This window comes from Hemibagrus wyckioides, linkage group LG21, assembly GCF_019097595.1.
Source record: "Hemibagrus wyckioides isolate EC202008001 linkage group LG21, SWU_Hwy_1.0, whole genome shotgun sequence".
Taxonomy (NCBI): domain Eukaryota; kingdom Metazoa; phylum Chordata; class Actinopteri; order Siluriformes; family Bagridae; genus Hemibagrus; species Hemibagrus wyckioides.
The window spans coordinates 15,829,494-15,855,153 of record NC_080730.1 but is presented as its reverse complement, the minus strand read 5'-3'; the positions used below and the strand labels follow the sequence as shown (position 1 = coordinate 15,855,153).

The 25,660-nt window shown below is 41.1% G+C and overlaps 1 protein-coding gene across 3 annotated transcripts in view; it reads right to left on the bottom strand.

The window, feature by feature from the left end:
* Positions 1-25,660, bottom strand: part of cdh4 (cadherin 4, type 1, R-cadherin (retinal)) — a 400,906-nt gene that overhangs the window by 184,493 nt on the left and 190,753 nt on the right. Inside the window, exons 1-2 of one of the 3 annotated variants that reach the window (XM_058374172.1) lie at positions 13,671-13,733; positions 11,311-11,419 (exon numbers count right to left, since the gene is read on the bottom strand). In XM_058374172.1, the coding sequence (XP_058230155.1) occupies positions 11,311-11,419; positions 13,671-13,730 (169 nt within the window). In that variant the 5' untranslated portion in view covers positions 13,731-13,733. Of the gene's footprint in view, positions 1-11,310; positions 11,420-12,797; positions 13,044-13,670; positions 13,734-25,660 lie in introns of those variants that run through there. The other 2 variants (XM_058374171.1, XM_058374170.1) reach the window with 2 other exon arrangements.

Genomic DNA, 25,660 nt, shown 5'->3' with positions numbered 1-25,660 from the left:
CTAACTGCCTCACTAAAAAAAAAATAACATTAAAAAAATATAAACTATCCCTTGGTGATGACTCACTTTGACCAAAAAACACCAGATAATATTTGTCTCACGATGTGTATCTTGGATATCCTTGAGCAAAGGAAGAAATACCGCTACTGCTACCTAAAACCGTTATTTATTTCATATTGCACTGCAGAAATTCCATTCCGTACTCACGACTGCTGAGACTCTGACACATTTTCAGTAAGAGCGACTAAAAGGAAGATGAGATAATATTTCTAGAACTGTCATTTAGCTAAAACACTCATAGATGGTGCCGTGGCAAAGATAGAAGCACATGCAACGAGCCAAATATAGAGAGTAACAGAATGTGGTGCACTGCTCGCTTTTTATTGAATCAGCCATATATAAGTCAGGCTGGAAGGAAGCCTCCGGAACATAGGATTTCTATAATAATACACGGGGCCAGCCAATAGAGCCAATAGAAATAACTAAATTAAAGATGTGGGTCATGAATCAGATGTAAACAATATATGAACGATCCAGAGTGTTCCCGAGGATTTGACATTTCTCCCCGCCAGAGAACAAATAAACGTCTATTTTGAGAATGTGGCCACCGGTCTGGTCTGTAGCGAATCAATAACTCTTCACAGCAGACAGAAAATGAGATGTGAGTGATAGCGGTGAAGCGAGATCAGGAGACAAACACCACTGTATGCAGATCCAGGCCGAAACGTTCAAATTGCTGCAGGTTAATGAAAACAAGATATTAAAACTAATACATTCCTCTATGTAAATATCTCTCTCTCCCTCTCTCCTCCTCTCTAATGAGGCATGTGACCGGCAGATGGATTACTGGCTGACTTTGTAATCCTTTAACTTCTCCATTTAGGATAATCAATCGCTGCCCAATCTTCCTTTCGCTAGCATCAATCAGCGCAAAGCGCCGCACAAACTTTGGAGCTAATCCTGGCCTTCTGACCTGTATAAGAAATTAGAAGAAGTTGTGTGTCTGTGTGTCCTCTGACAAACAACCTCAACGTTTCAAACTTAAAACTGGAAATAAATGAGAAGCTGAGGAAACAAGGGGTCTAGGAAAAATGATGTTATAAGATGTTATAAGTTACTCCAAAAATGCCAAAAATGATTATTGGCTAATAACCGGACAACTGTTTAAATTCTCATGTAAAAAACAGCCATTTTCAATTATTTCAATGAATCATTTATTAATGAATGACCCACTGTACTTTTTATCCATTTATAGTTACTTTGAATGCTCTGGAAATGGTCCTAAAGATTATCCCGTGTGCCAGGAAACAGACTGTAAGTGCTAATACTGGAGACTCCTTCCATAATGAAATAAACCTGTCCTGAACAGGGTGCCAACCCATGGCAGAGATCACACACACACACACACACACACAATTTATGCAGGCTGATCAGATTTGAGAATTTTAAACTGCTCTGCTATATAGAGACACAACACACACAGAGAAAAAGAGAGAGACAGAGAGAGAGAGAGAGAGAGAGAGAGAGAGAGAGAGAGATGGAAAAACCAAGGTTATATGTTATAACTACGACACATCAACTCTTTTTCATCCTCTCTTCCAACCACTTCCACAACACAGAGACCCACTGCATCACTGCTGATGGCTGTTAAAGATGGATCTGCTGCTTAAGTAGAACGAATATTTTGGAGGAAAATGTAATTAAAACTGGGCCTCGGGGCTTGAGACGAGTGCAGACTGTCAGGTTAGACTCATGAACACAACAGCGGCATGCGAGTAAAAATAGATTTTAAGCAAAACTGACTTTTACTTTTAAAGCAACTCGGTGGCCACAGCACAAGTTTGAGCCTGAGCTCGGGTTTCTGTCTGTGTGAAGTTTCCCATGATATCTGTGTTCTTGTGGGATCCTCCATGTTCTCTGGTGTCCTCCTACCTCCTAAAAAAAAAAAAAAAGCTGGTAGGTGGACCGGCAATGTTCATGGTGTATGTAATGCATCTCGGCTACAGATACACAGCATCGATAATGTATGCCGGTGATCAGCGCATCTCTGCACCACAGAAATTAATCCCTATGACATAGTGCTAATTTTCCCAGGAGGTTCTTTTTCGAATTTATTCTTCCTGATAAGTAACGGAACAGCCTGTCACTGGCAAGAAGAACAAACAGAACCGACGCTTCTACTCGGGAAATGTTCACTTTTAATACAGGGCATGCTTACTCAGATATCTCCAAACCTGAGTCATGAATTCAGCCTGCGGGTCGATTGGTTTGAACCGTACACACTTCTTTAGTCAAGGTCAAGATGGAAAAAGGGCAAGGGAAAGTGCAAGTGCTCTCCCTCAAACTCTTATCATGAATATTGATTTTTTTTTTTTTACGGCCACAATACCATCAAAACAAAACAAAAAGATTGATTAATCCCATTTTTTATTAGCTTTCTTATGGTGTGGCAGTTTTATTTCCAGGTAATCTCCAGGATATACAGCCATCTTAAAATGATCAGAGGAATCGCCAAGTTGGTTTGGGAGAGTTACGCGGTCACTTAAAAAGTAATGTTTGTCAAGAGTTACACAGCAGTTATAACGCATCTGGATAGTATGTGCTAGTCTACACCTAAAGCATCAGAAAACTCATAAAATGCGATAAAACTAGTAGTTCTACTACCAAGGAGCTAAATGGTGGACTGATACAAATATCTAGCCAATGTATTTTCTCCATCTTTCTTCTTTGTGTGCAGGTGCCAACACTGCTACCAAGAAATCCCAGCAGGCAAAAAACAGAAATTTATCCGACCATGCACCAAGCAACTGTAAAAAAAAAAAAATTAATTAATTAAATAAATTAATTAAATGTATTTATTTATTTTTTATTAATTAATTAATTAAAAAGTAAAAAATAAAATAAAATAAAAAAATAAAATAAAATAAATGGAGGCAAACATCATGTGTGACTGCTATTTAATAATAAGCAGCTCATCCTTTTTCTTTTTTTTTCCTTACCAAAGCGGCTGCAGTCCTGCCCACTTGGTTTCTATTGGCTCACAAGATTGAATAATAGGTCACATTTCTCTGTCTTTTAAATTATTTCATCTTTGGTAAAGCTCCGCCTTTTCTATGGTCCAAAAAATAATAATAAATCCAGTCACCCATTATGGCATGATGACCAAAGCTGTATTGTGTTGTTCATGCGCAAGGTCAAGCTAGTCAATAAATAGCATTGCCAATATTGAAAATGCAGTTTGCGAGCTGCTTCTTGCTGTATTCTGACCTTCAATGTATCTAGGAAGAACCGCAAAAAGAACCGGCAGAGCTCGGATATCAGCAATCGTGAGCTTCACACTTTTCGCAGCAAGCGGGATAAATTTTTAATCACACATGTAACCACACATGAGGATATATCGCCAATCAAGATCGTTCACTGAAGCCTCTCTAGCCAGTGTGCATTATTTCTGTTCTTTGCTAACCAGCTTGTTAGCGTTCACATATCTTTTAGCGGTCATGCCCGCCAAAAAGAGAGAGAGAGAGAGCCTTAAAACAACAATTTGCTTGGCAACACAAAGACACAAATGCCGCCTTTTCCTCCTAAAGTCACTTGAGGTGAAAAAACCTCTTAACCCTGTTGTGTTGGTGCATGCTGGGAAAATAGAGCTGCCAGGAGTGTCGTTCTAATGAGCAATGCCCGACAAGGGGCCCAGTCCACGCGAGGCGAGGCTATACACAGCGATGTGCTGGATAATGAGGCTGTTTTCTGGCACTGGGTGCAGTAGGATGGGATGGAAACACAAAAAGGAGAGAAGAAGAAAAGGCGAGGGGACAGAAGGTCCTTCTCATCGCTTGTTTCTCCTCACAAGTGGGATCTTGTTTCTAGTGCTGTGGAGGGGGAAGAAAGTGTTGCTCTCTGGTAGAGCCCGTGTGACTTTACTTTTAAGCGGCAAGTCGGGCTGAAGAAGGGCACAGCAAATAAGGATTTCAAATTTAAGGACGTCTATACAGTCTAGCCAGCGCTTCTGAGCAGCCTTTGTTCCAAATAAATAAAAAAAAGGAACCCTATATAACTATAAGCCCATATGTCTGTAAATGGGTCTCCCGGTTTATTAATGTCTAAAGTTCTGATTCCCAGAGACTGCTTTGTCTCACAAGTGGGATCTTGTTTCGGCTCTTATAGTTAGAAAGAATGTGATGGTCTTTGGTGGAGCCAAAATGGTTTTACTTTAAACGAAGCAGCAACTCTGAGTGAGGAAGATCACAGAGAATAAGTCATCTAACACAGTCAGGGAAGTCTAACCAACAATCCTCTGCTGTAGCATTCTCTACCTAGAGATGCACTGCTGAATAAGAGCATTGACTGAATAAGAGTACTGACCAAACAGGAGTACTGAACATATAGAAGTACTGACCAAACAGGAGTTCTGACCATATAGAAGTACTGACCGAACAAGAGTACCGATTGAAAAGGAGTACTGACCAAATAGGAGAACTGACTGAATAAGAGTACTGACCGAATAAGACTAGTGACTGAATAAGAGTACGGATAGAATAAGGACGACTGAATGAAGACGAGTACTGACCGAACAGAAGTAATGATTGAATAGGATTACTGAAGTAAGAGTACTGACCAATTAAGAGTATTGATCAAATAGGAGAACAGACTGATTAAGAGTATTGATCGAGTAGGAGTACTGACCAAATAAGAGTACTAACCAAATACGAGAACTGACTGAATAAGAGTACTGATTAAATAAGACTAACGACTGAATACGAGTACTGATCAAATAAAACTACTGATTAAAGAGGAATACTGAAGAAAGAGTACTGACCAAATTGGAGTATAGACTGAACAGACGTACTGACTGAATAGTAGTACTGATTGAATAGGAGCACTGAAGTAAAAGTACAGACCAAATAGGAGTACTAACCAAATAGGAGTACTAACCAAATAGGAGTACTGACTGAATAAGAGTACTGACTAAATAAGACTAGTGATTGAATAAGAGTACTGATCGAACAGAAGTACTGATCAAATTGGAGTACTGATTAGTAAAAGTACTGATTAAAGAGGAGTACTGACTGAATAGGAGTACTGAAGTAAGAGTACTGACCAAATAGGACCACTGATATAGTACCGAATAGAAGTACTGACCGAATAGGAGTGCTGATTGGATGGGATTACTGAAGCAAGAATACTGGACAAATAGGAGTACTGACTGAATAGGAGTTTTTATTGAATAGGAGTACAGACTGAAAAAGTGTACTGATTGAACAGAGGTACTGATCAAAGAGGACTACTGACTGAATAGGAGTGCTGATCGAATAGGAGTACTGAAGTAAGAGTTCTGACCAAATAGGAGTACTGATCAAATAGGACTACTGATACAGTACCAAATAGAAGTACTGACTAAATAGGAGTGCTGACTGAATAGGATTACTGAAGTAAGACAACTGGACAAACAGGAGTACTGATCAAATAGGACTACTGATACAGTACCAAATAGAAGTACTGACTAAATAGGAGTGCTGACTGAATAGGATTACTGAAGTAAGACAACTGGAAAAACAGGAGTACTGTCTGAATAGGAGTACAGACTGAAAAAGTGTACTGATTGAATAGGAGTACTGATCAAACAGGACTACTGATACAGTACCAAATAGAAGTACTGACTAAATAGGAGTGCTGATTGAATAGGATTACTGAAGTAAGACAACTGGACAAACAGGAGTACTGACCGAATAGGATTACTGAAGTAAGACAACTGGAAAAACAGGAGTACTGTCCGAATAGGAGTACAGACTGAAAAAGTGTACTGATTGAATAGGAGTACTGATCAAACAGGACTACTGATTAAAGAGGAGTACTGACTGAAATGGAGTACTGACCAAACAGAAGTACTAATAGAACTAGTGAATAGGTTTTTTGGCCACGAGTCAAATTGCTATCATCCTAGAAGCCTGTGCAATGTATTGCAACAAGCCATGGAGTGATGCTGCAGAGTGTTAAAACATTTACTGATATACAGAGCAGGGTGAAAATGACAAAAACTCAGCTGGACGGTGGATTTATTTTTTGTTTTTTCTTACTCTTTACTATCTTACTATTACCAATTCTGCATGGCACTTCAGTGGGACTGAATGGTTGCCTCGTTTGACAAGAGTTTGAATCCAGACAAAATTGAGATTAGTGCAGGACCAATTTTCTTTGGCATATGAGGCCTGCCATTTTTTTTTCCAAGCAATTATTGTCCGGGGTAAATGTTTGAAAACGCATTTAAGCGTTGGCTTTAATAGTAAACACAGAACTAACAAGAAAATAATTAAACTGAGAGTAAAATCTCATGCATTTGTGCCATTTTAAAAAAGGCAATTCAAGAGTTTAATGGCAAACTTGTCCAATCAGTGGTATAATATAATCTTAGTAAACATCGGCAGGGCAGTTATTAAATCATTATACCGCAGAAGCTTACACACTCAACTCAGGGACATCATAGAAAATTTCATTTAATTCTGGTTATTTTACCCTGGTTTAAATGCTTAGAGTAATGCACTAAATAGTTGCTAGGAAAAGCTAATCATCCGCTAAGGCCACTAGGTTCATTCTTTTTAGCTGTTTTAAAATTAACTTTAACTAATTGGATTTTGCTAGCTACCTTGGATCGAGTAGGGTTGGAGTGGAGAAGAGTGTGGGCTTTCTTGCACTTCTGTACATAACTGATAGTGGCTGTGTGTCAAGAACAACATTTTGGGTAAGTGCTCACTCGCCTACTGTTGTCTCTAGACATTTTTTTTCCCACCTTGCCACTGTCGGATGCTGCTGTGCTGCTTGGGACGAACTCCTTTTATGTTTAGAACGTTGTCGGTGTTGTTGCATCTCTATTTAAAAATCCAACAAGGAAACCTACATGTGCCATATCAACGGTCTTCACCTTGAATTAACGACTACGGATATCGAACTTCATTCCCGAGTGCCACTGTAGACATTATCAAGAGGTTAAGGCGTGAAATACATCAGGGATGTTCTCCTGAATGTGTTCTGACAGTAGCCTTTAAGAGCTCCTCTCCGGGAAGAGGAAGTGCCGCTCAAAATCAATTTGTCCTAAAGTGACTATCGGTGTTTCTCTTCGTCCGTCTCTCTCTCTCTCTCTCTTTCAAACTCTGAGGGGTGTGATCCAGCTCTCCGTACAAGGAGAAGCTTTAGGCACCAGTGTGCAGTCACGGGAGTATCGCTTTTGCTTCTTTTTTTTAAAGCTTATCGCTCCTCAGTGGGGCTCGGCAATCGGAAGATACGCGCACATCAATGCTCAGCATGTATCTGGTTAAAGATCCAATACATTACGTGTAGCCCTGCCATCAGGATGATTGCCGGTGTGTTATCAGGTCTTTGGATGTTTCCGAGTGGATTAAAGAAACAAAACCGACCTAATGCTTCTAGCAAGCAGTGCCACCTGATGATTAAGTAATGCTTGCTTGCTTCACTGACTTAATAACGCTCATTTCCATCAGAGTTCATTCATTTATGGTGGTTAAATTATCGAGATTTTCTGCTTTGTTTACATTTTCTGACAACAACATAAACAGTGGGACAATACGCACCGGCGGGGAGATTGGGAAAATAAAAGGGTAGACTGCGGTCTTATTGAAAAGCAGAGACAAGAATAAAAAGACAATATTATAGAGAATTTTAATGGGCTATAGCAAAATAGCTCGGGGATGTTTGTGCTGCGTCAGCTTGAAGTTCATATGTGTGGCGACCTGGAAAAACACTTCACATGATGAAAGTTTGTCATTTTCTACTTTATACAGTTCCCGGGAGCTATGTATTTTCAGTATGGCATGTAGACATCCGACTATGTGATTGACCACGCGAGAAAATCCCACAGAGTTAGCTGTTTTGAAACTGACTCTTAAAAATTTGTTGAAAGTTTTCACATGATTTTATGATTAAAAAATTTTTTCTAAACCTTTACCCCATGCACGACACACTGTACGTGTGAATCGGGTGAATCCCTAGCAACATCAGCACTTTGACATCCGGACCCGGATACAAAAGCCACGAATATATTACACAAATGAAGGTCAACAGCTTGACAGGAAGCGTGATGAGTCATTTCCAATTCTGTCCACATGGCTCAGCTCGGTCTCGCGTCCAATTCCTGTCTTTCACACATATGGTGGCTAATTAGCTCGGCTGCACGTACGCAAAAAGTAATCCGAATCACTTTTAAAGTACCGTCAATGTCATCTTGCGTTGCATATCAAACATGCATAAATAATTCAAACCCAGGTAAGCATAAGTCTGTACGCTCATCTCCTATAATCCCTATATAAATCATAAAAGAAAGAAGAAAAGAAAGCATGGGAAGAATAAGGGAAGCGGACAGGTTTCTAGCCTGTTTCTTTGCTCACACACCACCTGGCCCATTACTCTCCCCTGTGACGCTTCTGGGTTATGCAGCATTATTACCATCACATGCTCGGTGATGACCCCCTTCCCCTATTAGCACTGTTCGCCCAAAAATATCACGAGCTCCTGCACCTTAAGCAAAAAAACCCAAAAACCCAGGTCTCCAGCGCCGCGGCACTTAAACGACTTTACAGGACATATGAGCATCTTTCTGAAAGGACAGCGTGGTGATATTCGACACCAGAGCTCTGATCATTTTGAATAAGAGGAATATTTGAGATCATGGCCGCTCGCTCAAAGCGTTTATTAAGGCTGTGTCCAAATAGCCAAATCCATAGTAAACAAAATAATTGATTATTTGGTATTCAGAAAGGCTACAGCACATAAAACATTCTGCCTCCCATTTACTGTCTGGAATATATTCCATCAAACCTATTGAACCAGAATCAATGGCGGCGCCAGCCATGTACATGGAGAAGCAAGGATTTGCCCTTGAAAGGGAAAATATTTAAACATTTAGCTCATACAACATCGTCACTGGAAGATGATTCAGCTTGATTTGACCAGAGCTCAGTTCTGTTATTTCTCAAATAATGGATAAGATTGTGATCTGGATAAATGAACCTGATACCAATTAATAACAAATTAGCTTGGACTGGATTAATTCAGCATGTACCGTTATGTTTTGTTTTTTTTTGCGGCCAAAAAATGCTTGATTATGTTTCATTCAAAGAGAGGTTCGTGATGATGTCACATGCATCTGCAGAAAAATCACCAGCTCCTCTGGATCATTGAGTTTGCTTGTTTTGGAGTTCATTTGTCTCAATGCAAAAGTGCTGAATCCTGGAGGGACTGATACTTGGGTGGCAAATTACAGGGACACCAACAGGAGGCATTTTGCTTTCATGGTTCTGCTCCGCTTGTCACCTTAAAGAGAGGCGGCACTGCAAATCAATACAAAGTCCTTCTGACTGATCGCCTTATCACGAAACATTTATATTCTGATGGGCGTGGTCTCTTCCTGGATGACCCCGCCTTTACAAGCGCTCACTGAATGATATGATGAGGATGAAAATGCTGTCTATGGCTTTTGCATCACATCACATATCAACTCAGCTGAAGAATGGAAGATTCTGGGTTATATTTTGAAAGGATTCAGAGACCTGGTGGATCAATGCCAAGAGTGGCTAAAAACCTGTTTGTTTGCTAAGTTCATTATGCACTTTATCCGCATGAGGAAAAAAACTGATATATTAATGAGAATGAAACTGATGTAATCACATGTGATGCGCATGTAGTCAATGGGTCTAAAATAATCTCCATGTCCCACAATGTTCAAAACAGCTCCATTAAACATCAGTGGCTATGAATAAGGTACCTGGGGTTAGATTAAACCCACTGTCCACTAGAAGCAACACTGCACACAGAGCGTTTTTCCACAGACACTCCATTTTCTGTGGTGTCATTCAATATGCTCATAAAATCCGGACTGACCAGCAGTTACAATCTTAAACAGCTACAGCATCAACTTTAAATGTAAAACCCATTGTGCTTTATTTATCAATCCTTTTGTGTGCAAAGGTTTCTGTAGGACAAAACCAAACCAAAATTCCCCACAGATTTCAGAACCAAACTAAAAAGGGAGCTGAAAGAGTCAAGAGCGATGACTAAATGGTGAAAGACTGCCTCCTAAACACGGCATGTGCTGAAGCTCAGCCTTTGCAGTATTTTCTCTTCCTCCTTTTATAGGACACCATTTCACTTGTCCTATTTTAATAGCTAGTTTCCTTTGACTTAACTTGGGGACTGTTTTGGATTGCTTTATTTTGCTTAAAGTTGAAAAAACAACCACGTTTCAGAAAATTACTCCGTGAAAATGAAGTAAACAACCTATTTCGTGCAATCATGGTTTACGCTCTACATTAGTTAATTACATGATCTTCTTATATGGAAATTCAGACAAATTCACCAGCCTTTGTGGGATATGAACAAGCTGGAATTTCATAAATAACACATTTGTTGTGTTAATGCCCCAGTGAACGATTTACGATGAAATGAATTTGTATCCAGCTTGATAAATGAGGCCCACAGAGCAGACATTCAGTAAAGCTGACAAACACTAAAGCTTTTGCTGTGTGTTTAATATTTATGTTCATTAATTCTCTATTTAGTCTTAGTGAAAAGAAAGCAGGAGAATAGAGCGTAGACTGTATTACCCTCATAACACAGAGGAGGAGGGAGAGAGGAGAGAAGGAGGGGGAATTCACCAGCAAATATACACAGCAGGAGATGAACAGAAGATTTAATTTTCCCGACTATAGACAGCCATGCTGCTCAACTGCTCATTTAATGTGGATTATATTTTTTATGGAGCCTCATTTGGTCCTGATAATGTAATAAAAGAAGAATTATACTTGTGTTAATTGTAAACAGTACAAAAGCAAGACTTTATTGGTTGCTTTATATAAGCGCAGACTGGTGTCCTCAATGATAGCACGAGAATCCTGCAGATCAGACCAAACGATTTTTGTGTCTGCTTCGAAATGAATGTGTGCGTTTTATATGCAATATGTGGAATCATCAGCTGAGAGTTCTGTCAGCCCTGCCAGAAAAATGGCTCTGTTTATGAACAACATATGCACATTATGCAGTGTGCTCAGAGTGAATGATTTCACAATAGCTTTAAGTGGATGCCAGTGCAAGACTGAGAGAGAGAGTTGTGTGTGTGTGTGAGAGAGAAAGAGAGGGAGAGAGAGAGAGAGAGAGAGAGAGAGAGAGAGAGGCAGAGTAAGGAGGGAAAAAAGGCAGAGAGAGAAAAAGCATCCATGCGTGAAGAAAACAGACCTGTTGCAGAAAGCTCTGTGGGCAAAACCAAAGAACGCCCACACACTCATTAAACACACTGCCGGCTCTTACCTTTGACAATGCTCTGGCCCTGCAGCTGCTCCCTTGGGATAAAGACGGTGTAGAAGTTCTGGGAGAATCCGGGTCTGCATGGATCCTCAGTCGGACCTCCAGCACTCCCCTGGGGGAGGAGAAGAGTAAAAGGAAAAACCCACTCTCGACAGCTTGCATATATTCCAAATTAACATATGTTCATCAGAAGTGGCCAAGATTTCTTTTGGAATGAAATTACTTCATATTATTTGGTAAATACCCACAGTAGTCACGCCACTGAAAAAAAATCACCCTCGCTTCATCGCGCCCTAAAGACACAGATGCAGCAGCGTTTTAGCGCGGCTCTCTCACATCACTCTGCTTAAATTGATTCAGCTTCATGCTAGGACGACCTCACAGCCACCGCGCTCATCCGCTCGTAGCTGCTGTAATTTGTATGGCTGCATTGCAGTCCAACATCTACGTGGGATTTCACAATAATATGACATTGGATGGTGAGTGAGGAGGAAGAAGTTGTGGCTCTTTTCTTTGAGCCAAGACCAAAACCTGGGGGTTATTCTTTATGTTTGAGTTACATTTTTTCTCCAATTAAATGCCAGTGTAACTGAGTTTTGTGGTATTCGTTATTTTGTTGGAAATAACACAAAAAATCTGTACAACATCCCGCCAATGGCAAGCATCATTCTTACTACATATATGAATAGCAATATAAAATTTTTACTATATAATAAATAGATTTAATGTGTTTAAGAGTGGGCTGAAGATGTCTATGAAGATTCCTATCTATAGTCTATCAGACTGTCATGTACCAAAACACTGATCATCATTTGAATAGTGCTGGCATTTTCTGACACAGTTTTCATAACAGAAAATTGCACATAATTATTCTTGTGAAAAGAACTGTTAAAAGTCACGGCTTTTTGTTCAAATCTCACTGGCATTTCTGTTGAATAGCAAAGCGATTGATTGGCACATGAAATGGTTAAAGGTCCAAGAACGGAATCCAATCACTGACCCTTTAAATCACTCGCCTACAAATCTTCCACCAAGATATAGCCCTGTCAGCGTTATTATCCGTGTCTGCTATAAAACTGTGACAACCTACAGGGATCCTTAAAGAGGCAGCCTTGCTGCAGTCTCTGTAAAACCCCGAGCAACAATGCATGCGTAAGCAGAGCGAGTCTAGTGTGTTCAAAAAGGAATGCACTCGTGGCACGGAGCCACGATCGCGTACCCTGCTGGTGGTGCAAATCCCTCTTCAGGAACATTAACAGATGTTCCTTTGTGTAGGGCAATCGACACGGACAAGCGAGGAGTCGAGTAAAGTAAATCTTGGATTTCGATCCAGTAAACTCTCAGAAATTAAGCTACTCTACCTTGTCACTATGAAGTGTACCTTTAACAAGACAATAAAGCTTCATTGGACCGATTACACACCGTATACACATTACTGTTGAACAATCACAGATACATCCGAAAGAGTGACAAGGAAAAAGTACAGTTACCTTTGTATCTGAGGAATCGACACCCCTCTGTTTCAGTACAGGGTGTGTGGGTGTGTATTCGTACACTTGTGTGGGAACTGTCACTATGTCTTCTCGACACAGATCATCATGGAACTGATCAATCAAACCTACAAACCTCTCAGTCCCGGTCACGTTCCTCTTTACAAGAGCACTATAAAGGAAAGAAAAGAGCGGGTGCCCATGACTGCCACCCACCAGGCATCTGAACATACTTCTGGTGCTGCAAATGGCTTTATCCGCCCATACCTTAATATGAGCATGATTTAAATTCATTGAGCATTACTTAAACATTGCTGAACGAGGAGTCTCGTGCTGGGCTTGCATTTTGTCAAATGTCATTTAAATCAAAGCCCTATCAACACAATCCTAAAATCCTACTATTAGGAAGCACTAAAGGGATGCACGCAGGCTAATCAGCAGTCTAAATGCAACAATTTTGGTTCTTTTTATATATAAATTTTTTTTTGCACTGCACTAAGGGCTTACACAGCATGCAGGCAGCGCGCGCATCGCCGCATCCTCTGCACTGAGGATATGAAGGGGGGAAAAGTGCAGGAGTATCGCATCCCTATGCTGCAGCTCCACACACACACACACACACACACGATACGCGCACACGCTAACACGCACCCACATAAATAATGTTTTATGTTTGCTTTTACCAATGCGTAAACAAGCACAAATCTGACACAAACTAGTTTACCTATTTACAAAGAAGCCACACTGGATGGACCATCAAACAGTCTTGTTTTAGCAAACCAATAAATAAACAGAAATAAAACTAAGTAAGTGTGGGATGACCTGCTGGAGCGCACCTGAACTTCACTAATGTCTGATTGCAGTCAGTCTTACCAGTGAGCTTTTCAGGACTAAAGCGCACGCCAGAGGAAGAAGAATGAAGCCGACTTTCATTTTCGGCACCGACTCAAGCAGTTCCTCTCAAATCGCCGGTAATTCCTCTGTTAAGGGATGTGAAAGAGATGGAAAGAGTATCGTGTCCTGGCTCGTCTTGCGCCCCGACTGCAGGTGGAGTAACGGAAAGGCGCTGTTCAACTCAGCATCACCGAGACACCCCTCCTACTAACGAGCGCACATGGGCAAGAGGGATATGGAAAGCCAAAGAGGCCATAGCGCCTCTAGACTATAGAGTATGGTGCAGGGCCATTTCTGAACATTTGGAAACTATTACTCACACCAATCATTATATTAAAAGCAAAAGTGAACAGGAATAAATCTTCATTATACTGGATGAAGGAATTTCTTATTCATTATGCTGTATGGGAAACGTAGACATGTTGTACTTACTCTATATAAACCAGGGGCTTTTAATTGTCAATCCACATGACATGGCTACAGGAGTCACCCCTGATTCCACTGTCGATCTGTCTGGTATGAATTTTGGAGATAATATTGAATATACACTGTATGTAAAGTTTGTGGTTGATTGAGTTGGCCAAATTGTGATGGCTAGACGACTGGATAAGAGCATCTCCAAAGCTGCAGCTCTTGTGGGGTGTTCCTGGTCTGCAGTGGTCAGTATCTATCAAAAGTGGTCTAAGGAAGGAATAGTGGTGAACCGGCGACAGGGTTATGGGCAGCCACGGCTCATTGATCCACGTGGGGAGCGAAGGCTGGCCCGTGTGATCCGATCCAATAGACAAGCTACTGTTGCTCAAATTGCTGAAGAAGTCAGTGGTAGAAAGGTGTCAGAATACACAGTGCATTACAGTTTGTTGTCGGTGTAGGTTCAAAAAGCACATATAGGTGTCCACATACATTTGGCCAGCTAGTGTATTTTAATCGCTGCTCATGAAAAGAAAAAAAGAAAAAAAGATTGCAATAATCTGCATATAGCACTAAACTAAAATGTTAGCCTATGTAAACCTTGCTAACATGAATGAGAGCAATCAGCTAGTAATGTGTGGTCATATGGTGGTTATCATAAAACCCCATATATGACCACACTGCTGTCTGGGGGCACAACAACACAATAATCACACATTAATAATATGCAGCCACACTTAATCTTGTTCCCTGGCATTACTAAGCCATATCTATGACTTAATTAACTCATCTTCATGTCTTAAGGATTTTGTTCCTATGCATTACTAACTAATGTTGTGGCCATGCATTAGAATCTCATAACTATTATTAAACATTATTTTTTATGAGGTAGGAATGTCACCGGCAGGGCTCTGTACCCTGATAAAAAATCCAGCCTCGTCTGACAAGCAACCGGCTGCCAAAATTCAGGCCAAGCTAGTCAAGCTGACATACCATCTTTGCCAGCTGGCAAGTGCTGGGAGATGGAAACATTCATTCATTCATCTTTAGTAACTGCTTTATCCTGGTCTGGGTCATGGTGGATGGTACGAGCACACAAACACATTTACACCTAGGGGGAAATTACAGTCAACACTCCATCTACCAGCATGTTTTTAGGAGGTGGGATAAAAGGGGGCAGAACCACGAGGGAACCCATACAGGCAAAGAAAGAACATGTGAAACTTAACAAAGGCAGTAAGCTAAATTCAGGATAGAACCTGGGAACTGCGAGTTGAAACACTACCTACTGTGCTGCCATGTCACGGCTGATTGAACCGGTTGTGGACAAATATAGACTGCCGAAAGGTTATTTGGCAAAGTGGTAAGGTATTTGAAGCATTCTGTAGCTGAAATATGGTACTGCAAGTGTATTTCATGAAAAAAGTTGCTGCTGGATCTCTCCTCCTGCAATACAGTAGCCTCCAGTCATAAGTCAGTACAGGGTACTATATCCGTGGCTGCATCCTAAACCACATACTTGACACTAAATAGTATGTCTAAATATTAGCAGGAGTTTTAGCAGTACTTTGCTAGTATGTGGTTTGGGAAGTGCCCCAGCATGATGAATGTAATGAACTCATTGGTTCTTTTGCATGGATTTTCTTTCTACATAAACTGGAAATATAGAATATGAGCTCAGAGGCATTCCCGACTTAAAAAATCATGAATAAACTGTCTGTTGGTCTTTAACAGTGATGAGACCTTGCTCAACCCTAATCATTTCATTGTCAGGATTTTCACAGATATTAGATTTTAATCTTCTATCTAACGGCACCGCTCGCAATCACCAACGTAATCGCCCGAAAAACTCCTGCCAAAGCACAGGGCGAATTCCGGTGCAGTGTTTAAAAGTTTATTTTCCGTCTTTTATTTTTCAATTCTTAACCCAAAATCATGTCCTGACACTTTAATTATCGATAATTTGCATTTTAGCAATGAACTATGGGTTGCTATAATGGATTTTGTACAGTGATTACTTTGGAACTGAGTAGAGCCAAATACTGACTGGATGCGTGCTTGGTGCACAAAGGCGGTAAATCCCGCCTGCTGGCTATTTGTTTGCTAGAGGAAAATGACAGATGTTCGCCTTCCTATTGAGTGCTAATCACATAGCATTGTCGTTTTTCAGTACAGCCACAAAAAGAAATTGAGACTAAGGCTGCATTGCAAATTGTGCTATGCCCTATATGCTACATGCCATGCCCTTCAACCCACGTAGACAGCGCGTGATTTCTCCATTTTCCTTTCAACTAAAAACCTTTATGCCACTGACTCATGACAAACCGTCTCACTAAATAAACAGCTATCAGTGTTATAAGTCTAAAAAGTTTGTGATGCAGCTTCCTTTTCTTATCAGCCGCAGTTCCCTGTTTGGTGTCGCCACAGTGGATCATTTGGTCCGCATGTTTCAAATTTGGCACGGGTTTTACACCGGATGCCCTTCCTGATGCAACCCTCCCATTTTATCCAGGCTTGGGACCAGCACTGAGAGTTAAGACTGCAGTGGCTGGGTTAGCTCCTTGCCCGGGAATCGAACCCGGGTCACAGCAATGAAAGGGTGGGATCCTGCCGCTGGACCACCAGGAGGCTTTATTATCAGGTGCAGTTTATTTAACAAAATTAAATCAACAAATTTAAAACAAGCCGATATGTGAAGAATTATAACACCACTCAAAATATGTTAAAAAGAGTAAATTATTCACTGTTTAAGGTGGAACTTTTCTTTCTTCGGGATTGTATCATTTTATGCCACGCTTACTACCAGTGACTAGACTTTTTCAAAATACTCATTAAAAAATTTCCATCTGATGAGATTCTTTACTCCAGTGTTTCTCATCCCTTTGGGACTGATTACGACTCTCCAAAAATACTAAAGCAACCTTTGTTTCTCTGCACAGATGATGCAACTACACTTAAACCCATTTGCTGTGTAACCCGCTGCTTTTATACTTTGCTGGCGCTGATGCCACTCCTAACACACTCACAACTTTTTTTTCCCCAATACATTTCAAAGAATGCGTCATTACTGACCAGAAATAAACAGAACCACGATCTCTCATAGCGTGGAACAATGCAATGTAAAATATTTAATAGTAAAATCAGTCAACATCTGATAACCTCAACAATACAAACTTAATGTTCAAACTACGATGAATTTCCTGAACTTTTTTGCACATTTTTTTGCAAGTAGTGCAGTGTTTTGATCATGAACGATTCGTTCATTTCGTACGAATCTTTAATATGACTCGGGAACAACGAGTCGTCTCAGAGAGCGTTTGGCCCCGCATGTGCAACATCCTGTACAAGAAACATGATTAGTTCATCTCCTGAGTCGTTTCGTTCATCACGTGACAGCCTCACAGGCTTCGGCTATGCAGTCTGTGGAGGAAACAGAAGTGATTCGTTCATCTCCCAGGTCTTTGGGCCCAAGGCGTTCGTTCGTTCGTTCATCACGTGACCACTTCCTGAATAACGTGCCATGAATAACACTGATTATCATCATGGAATGATACCTGTTAGTGTGTGGGATATATTAGGCAGCAAGTGAACATTTTGTCCTCAAAGTTGATGTGTTAGAAGCAGGAAAAATAAAGTGTACGGATTTGAGCAAGTTTGACGAATTGTGAAGGCTAGATCAGAGCGTCTCCAAAACTGCAGCTCTTGTGGGGTGTTCCCGGTCTGCAGTGGTCAGTATCTATCAAAAGTGGACCAAGGAAGGAACAGTGGTGAACCGGCGACAGGGTCATGGGCGGCCAAGGGTCATTGATGCACGTGGGGAGTGAAGGCTGGACCGTGTGATCCGATCCAACAGATGAGCTACTGTTAATCAGATTGCTGAAGAAGTTAATGCTGGTTCTGATAGAAGGGTAGCAGAATACACAGTGCATGATGGGTCAGGGCTGTTTTGGCAGCAAAATACAATATTAGGCAGGTAGACATAATGTTATGCCTGCTCAGTGTAGTACACAGTTATAGAAAGGGAATGATTTATAATTGCACTGTCCGGTGTCACCCAGTTTTCTTTTGAGTCTTACTCCTCTTAAGGAGATTTTCCTCACCATTGTCACCTCTGGCTTGATTATGAGGGATACATTTTTAAAAATATTTTTTATCCTGAATTTATATATTCCGGTATATCAGCTTTCCGACAATATTTATTGTTCAAATCGCAATACAAATAAAATTGGATTGAATTTCCTTCTGGTGTTTGTTATTAATGATTTTGGATGGTTCTTAAATAGTTTATGAATGAATACTTTGATAACCTAACACCACTTTTCTCAACAATCAAACTACTCACACAGCTTTACTGAGAAGCGAGAGAAGGGGGAAGGACACACACATTGTTGAAAATGTTGCTTGTGGCCTTTGTTCGTTTGTTGTTGTTAGAGCTGAGCGCAGCAGTGTGAGAGTTTTTCTGCTCTCTACGGTTCACAAGGTTTGTTGCAAATTCTTCGAATCAAGTGCTGGTCTAATAAAAATAACATCTGTGCTCTTGAAAGCAATCAGTTTAAAGCTGTGTGAGAAAATGAGCTCCAGCTTTTGTTTTATATCGTAGGGAAGTGTTCTGGGTCCACTGCTTCTGTTCGGATGCAGAAGCCGAAATTTGTTTAGTTTATTTTTAATATTATTATCATTTTGAGGTAAGAGTGGTAGGCCTTAATGTGTATCATGTGTGTGTGTGTGTGTGGGTGGGTGTGTGTATCACTCTTGTGCATTTAATGGTGGTGCAGTGGGTAGCAGTGTGAGTGTGTGTGTGTGTGTACGATTCTGGTATGTTTCATGATGGTACAGTGGGTAGCATTGTGTGTGTGTGTGTATGTGTTTCAGGGTGGTGTAGTGGGTAACGTGTGTGTGTGTGTGTGAGTGAGTGTTTGTGTGTCATTCTGGTGTGTTTCATGGTGGCATCATGGGTAGCAGTGTGTGTAATAGTGTGTGTGTGTGTGTGTGCATCATTCTTGTGCATTTAATGGTGGTGCAGTGGGTAGCATTGTGAGAGTGTGTGTGTGTGTGTATCATTCTGGTGTGTTTCATGATGGCACAGTGGGTAGCATTGTGTGTGTGTGTGTGTCATGGTGGTGCAGTGGGTAGCAGTGTGTGTGTGTGTGTGTGTCATGGTGGTGCAGTGGGTAGCAGTGTGTGTGTGTGTGTGTGTGTGTGTCATGGTGGTGCAGTGGGTAGCAGTGTGTGTGTGTGTGTGTGTCATGGTGGTGCAGTGGGTAGCAGTGTGTGTGTGTGTGTCATGGTGGTGCAGTGGGTAGCAGTGTGTGTGTATGTGTGTGTGTGTGTGTGTCATGGTGGTGCAGTAGGTAGCAGTGTGTGTGTGTGTGTGTGTCTGTGTGTTTCATGGTGATGCAGTAGCTAGCATTGTGTGTGTGTGTGTATGTGTGTGTGTGTGTTTCATGGTGATGCAGTAGCTAGCATTGTGTGTGTGTGTGTATGTGTGTGTGTTTCATGGTGATGCAGTAGCTAGCATTGTGTGTGTGTGTGTATGTGTGTGTGTGTGTTTCATGGTGATGCAGTAGCTAGCATTGTGTGTGTGTGTGTATGTGTGTGTTTCATGGTGGTGCAGTAGGTAGCAGTGTGTGTGTGTGTGTGTGTGTATGTGTGTGTTTCATGGTGGTGCAGTAGGTAGCAGTGTGTGTGTGTGTGTGTGTGTGTGTGTGTGTGTGTATGTGTGTGTTTCATGGTGGTGCAGTAGGTAGCAGTGTGTGTGTGTGTGTGTGTGTGTGTGTGTGTATGTGTGTGTTTCATGGTGGTGCAGTAGGTAGCAGTGTGTGTGTGTGTGTGTATGTGTGTGTTTCATGGTGGTGCAGTAGGTAGCAGTGTGTGTGTGTGTGTGTGTGTGTGTATGTGTGTGTTTCATGGTGGTGCAGTAGGTAGCAGTGTGTGTGTGTGTGTGTGTCTGTATGTTTCATGGTGGTGCAGTAGGTAGCAGTGTGTGTGTGTGTGTGTGTGTCTGTATGTTTCATGGTGGTGCAGTAGGTAGCAGTGTGTGTGTGTGTGTGTGTGTGTGTCTGTATGTTTCATGGTGGTGCAGTAGGTAGCAGTGTGTGTGTGTGTGTGTGTGTGTGTGTGTCTGTATGTTTCATGGTGGTGCAGTAGGTAGCAGTGTGTGTGTGTGTGTGTGTCTGTATGTTTCATGGTGGTGCAGTAGGTAGCAGTGTGTGTGTGTGTGTGTCTGTGTGTTTCATGGTGGTGCAGTAGCTAGCATTGTGTGTGTGTGTCTGTATGTTTCATGGTGGTGCAGTAGGTAGCAGTGTGTGTGTGTGTGTGTGTGTGTGTGTGTGTCTGTATGTTTCATGGTGGTGCAGTAGGTAGCAGTGTGTGTGTGTGTGTGTGTGTGTATGTTTCATGGTGGTGCAGTAGCTAGCATTGTGTGTGTGTGTGTGTGTCTGTGTGTGTTTCATGGTGGTGCAGTAGGTAGCAGTGTGTGTGTGTGTGTGTGTGTATGTTTCATGGTGGTGCAGTAGCTAGCATTGTGTGTGTGTGTGTGTGTGTATGTTTCATGGTGGTGCAGTAGGTAGCAGTGTGTGTGTGTGTGTGTGTGTGTGTGTATGTTTCATGGTGGTGCAGTAGGTAGCAGTGTGTGTGTGTGTGTGTGTGTGTGTGTGTGTGTGTGTGTGGTGTCCTGTGATAGATGGGTCTCTCCTCTCATCTCATTCCCAGTGTCTCCCAGTAACGGAATCACGCTCATGCTCGCTCTTCACATGTAAACACTGCAGATATTCTTCACCTGATTCACCATAATCCCGCCATTCCAGATAAACAGCTGAGTTTCTTCAACATCAGACTGAGCCACAAGCTCCACCCTAGTGTTCTGAACCATACATGAACAACAGCAGCTGAATAATTCATTACGGTGTTTGTTCTATTAACGTCAGAGGATTCCTGAGCGTATATATTTAACCTCAGCTTAATCCTGATCGGGCAAAACTTCGCCTTGATGAATTCTGTAATTAGACCTATATCTGGATTCGCTCCATTTTCAAATATTCATGAAAGATGTCTAATTATTCACAGCAGATGTGAATGAAAGAGGATTTACATCCTGCTTCATCATGGCTGAGAGATTCGCTGGTAGAAAATGAGATCTTGTAGCAAAGATTAATCAAAACGACATCACGGAAATTCGGAATTATTTGCTTTTATTTTTTCTTATTTAAGCAAAACTAAGAGTTGAATATAAATATGTATATACAGTTTTAGTAGTAATTAAGAGCTTCGGCATTGTGCAGGTGTTTTTGTCAATAAGGGTCTCTGTCAAACTTATAATTACCAGCGGGGGCACTTTTATTATTATTATTATTATTATTATTATTATTATTATTATTATTATTATTGTTATTATTATTATTATTTATTTATTTTAATTAATTAATATATTTATTTATTTATTTTAATTAATTAATATATTTATTTTTATTATTATTATTATTATTATTATTATTATTATTATTATTATTATTATTATTATTATTATTGTTGTTTTTTAAATAATTTTTAAAAATGTCAGGACTTAATAACGCCTATCATTTCCTCGTCTAGAGACTACATGTGAGAATAAATAGCGTAGTTCATCTTTCTATATCAATGACGTTCTAATTTTGCACGCTTTCCCATAGAAATTGCTCATTTCCGAATCCAAGGAGACAAGCGCTTCGGAATACAAACCTCCAACCTTCCATCTTATAATTACCGCAAATCTATGCTACAGTAGGAATGTGGACTGCATACAAATCTGAAAATTCTACGCATATGTATATAAAAAATATATTTTTTTAAATAAGTAAAAATATTCCTTTTGTGTTAAAAAAATGTCTTGGCTCGCAGTGAAGGAGTTAATTTGAAGACTGTTTCATTTCCTGTAAAGTCAGTGAACGGTTTTCACGCAGCACTGATGGAATTAATAGACTGTGCTAAACTCCCTGCATTGTAACATTCCCTGCAACGCAAGTTTCCAATCCCGAAGAAGTCCACGACTACGCACCGTCTCGCTGCCGGGATGTACGCTACGGACATGAATAATGCCTGGAAATGCAATTTCATTCATGACTAAAACCAGGGATCTCATGACATCAGGTGCAGCAATAAAATAAAAAAATAAAAAAAACAACACACACACACCTCTCACGGCACGCTGCAATATGTTTCCGAGGTAAGAGCGTCCCAAAGTCACTCAGAGCAAGCACTTCACGCCAGCTGCAACAGCAAACAGGAAAATGTGCCCAGAATAAGCAAATAATATCTCTGCAGTTTGCACTTCCCTCTCGTAGGAGACAGCCATAAATAAAAGGCTGTCACACTCGCTACACGTTTCATCTAACGGGAGATAAATGGGTGCCGTGTGCAGTTTCTTCTGCCTGACCTTTAGGCAGCAGTTACACTGCACGGTGATTGCTTGATGTGCTCACGGAGGCCAAGACACTGACGAATGATGCTGGATGTCATCTTATATTTCCCCTGAACCTGAAAGCCAGAAAACACTTTGCTTAATTAACCTCTCTGTCTGCTCCCCTACTCTGGGGTTCCTCCACACATGGAGCACTGCATCTGCTACATATTTCACTCTTTAAAGGTACTGGTACCATCGAGAAGTTGATCATTGACAATAACAGCATCACAAGTGCTCTGTTAATCTTCCACAACGGTGGTTTGCCAATACTAACAATTACTGATAAAAAAATTGACACCTCATTCATTTCATCCATCTATGGCTACAGTTAATGTTGTGGTATTATCTGTGAAACAAGCTAGCTCCTGTTAGCACTGACTGTACGATATAGCAGCTATCATTCCCTCACCAGCCATTAGGTGTTCTCTAGACCAAGTTTTCCATCCATCCATCCATTGTCTATACCCGCTTTATTCCTAATTAGGGTCACGGGGGTCAGCTATCCCAGCGCACACTGGGTGAAAGGCAGGGGTACACTCTGGACAGGTCACCAGTCCATCGCAGGGTCACATATATAGACAGACAACCACACACACTCACACTCACTCCTATGGGCAATTTGGAATTACCAATCAACCTAATGTACATGTTTTTGGACTGTGGGAGGAAACTGGAGTACCCAGAGTAAACCCACGCAGGGACGGGGAGAACAGAAAACTCCACACAGAAAGGACCCTGCCTGTTCGGACCCAGGACCTTCTTGCTGTGAGGCAACAGTGCTAACCACTAAGCCACCGTGCTGCCAACAAATGTTTCCAAAAATGTTTCCAAAAATGCAAAATAAACGTCACCTGATTAGAAAACTTATGATCATATCAGTGATTACGCAATTTGTTAGCCGTTTCAGTTGACCGTCCGCCATACAACAAGCATAGTTTCGGCTGTAACATGAACGACAGGTTGATATTAATGCACTTGTTGCATTATTGTTTCCATGGTAATGGCTCATACACAGGGAATGTACTGCAGACTAATAATAAACAGATGTTAAAAAACGCTATTGTTTCATAAAATAAATCGGATAGGAGTCGTACAATATGAACTTTTATTTTAGATATTTCATTTAACATTTATTGAAGTAGTTTCAGGTTGTGTGTGTGTGTGAGAGAGAGAGAGAGAGAGAGAGAGAGAGAGAGAAAGAGAGACACAGAGAGAGACAGAGAAAGAGTGATACAGAGAAAATGAGAGAAAGAGACACACACACACACACACAGAGACAGAGAGAATGAGACACAAAGAGAGACCGAGAGAGAGAGATGGAGACAGAGAAAAAGAGAGAGACAGAGAGAGAGAGAGAGAGAGAGAGAGAGAGAGAGAGACACACACACACACATACACACAGACAGAGAGAGTGAGACACAGAGAGAAAGAGACAGAGAGAGAGAAAGAGAGAGAGAGACAGACAGAGGCAGAGAAAGAGTGAGACAGAGAAAATGAGAGAGAGAGACACACACACAGAGACAGAGAGAATGAGACACAGAGAAAGAGAGACAGACAGAGGCAGAGAAAGAGTGAGACAGAGAAAATGAGAGAGAGAGACACACACACAGAGACAGAGAGAATGAGACACAGAGAAAGAGAGACAGAGAGAGAGAGATGGAGACAGAGAAAAAGAGAGAGACAGAGAGAGAGACACACACACACACACATACACACAGACAGAGAGAGTGAGACACAGAGAGAAAGAGACAGAGAGAGAGAAAGAGAGAGAAAGACAGACAGAGACAGAGAAAGAGTGAAACAGAGAAAATGAGAGAGAGAGAGAGAGAGACACACACACACACACACACACACAGACAGAGAGAATGAGACACAGAGAAAGAGAGACAGAGAGAGAGAGATGGAGACAGAGAAAAGAGAGAGAGAGAGAGAGAGAGAGAGAGAGAGAGAGAGAGAGAGACATACACACAGACAGAGAGAGTGAGACAGAGAGAAAGAGACAGAGAGAGAGAGAGACAGAGAGAGAGAGAGAGAGAGAGAGAGACAGAGAGAGACAGAGAGAGACAGAGACAGAGAAAGAGTGAGACAGAGAAAATGAGAGAGAGAGAGACACACACACAGAGACAGAGAGAATGAGACACAGAGAAAGAGAGACAGAGAGAGAGAGATGGAGACAGAGAAAAGAGAGAGAGAGAGAGAGAGAGAGAGAGAGAGAGAGACGTACACACAGACAGAGAGAGTGAGACAGAGAGAAAGAGACAGAGAGAGAGAGAGAGAGAGAGAGAGAGAGAGAGAAACAGAGAGAGACAGAGAAAGAGTGAGACAGAGAAAATGAGAGAGACACACACACACAGAGACAGAGAGAATGAGACACAGAGAAAGAGAGACAGAGAGAGAGAGAGAGAGAGAGAGAGACTCAGAAAGAGAAGGAACAAAAGGCTGATGAAGGAATGACTGTTTATCGCAGCTATAACAGGTGAGAACAGGAACTTCCTTGTCATTGGGACATTCCGCAACATTAAATCTAATTACTAGCCATTGGAATATGTGACATGTTGTTCAATAATAAATTAAACATCGTAATTATTCTGCAGATTGGTGTGGTATATACAGAATAAGACATGACAAACCGTACCGCTGTAAATAAGACATTCATCATTCAGGGAGGAGGGACAGGGTGCTATTATCTTCATAACAATGCGCTCTGACACAAATGATATTCATTAACCTACTAACACCTACATGTACCTGATACAATCTCAATAAAGTAAAGACAATTTGGACAATTTTAACAAAAATGGGCAGGACCTCTGGGGCTAGCGTTGTTGAATTTTTGCTGACGAGCCCTGAGCCAGCACAGCACTATACCCTGGGCACAGAGGTTTTAAGGGGGCCATGCAAGTTACTAAAGCACCCCAGTATGACTTATTAATTCAACTTATTAAAGCAGGTACAGTTAGTGCTACGGATATATTTTTAGTCGCATTTAGGCTCTGTCCTAAACTGTAGCCATTACATTTGATGACTTTTTATGTTCATGCAATGGAATTAATGAAAGCCATTCAGCATGCTGTTGCCAGGCATAGATCCAAATGGCTATTTTTGAATGCTATTTTACCAA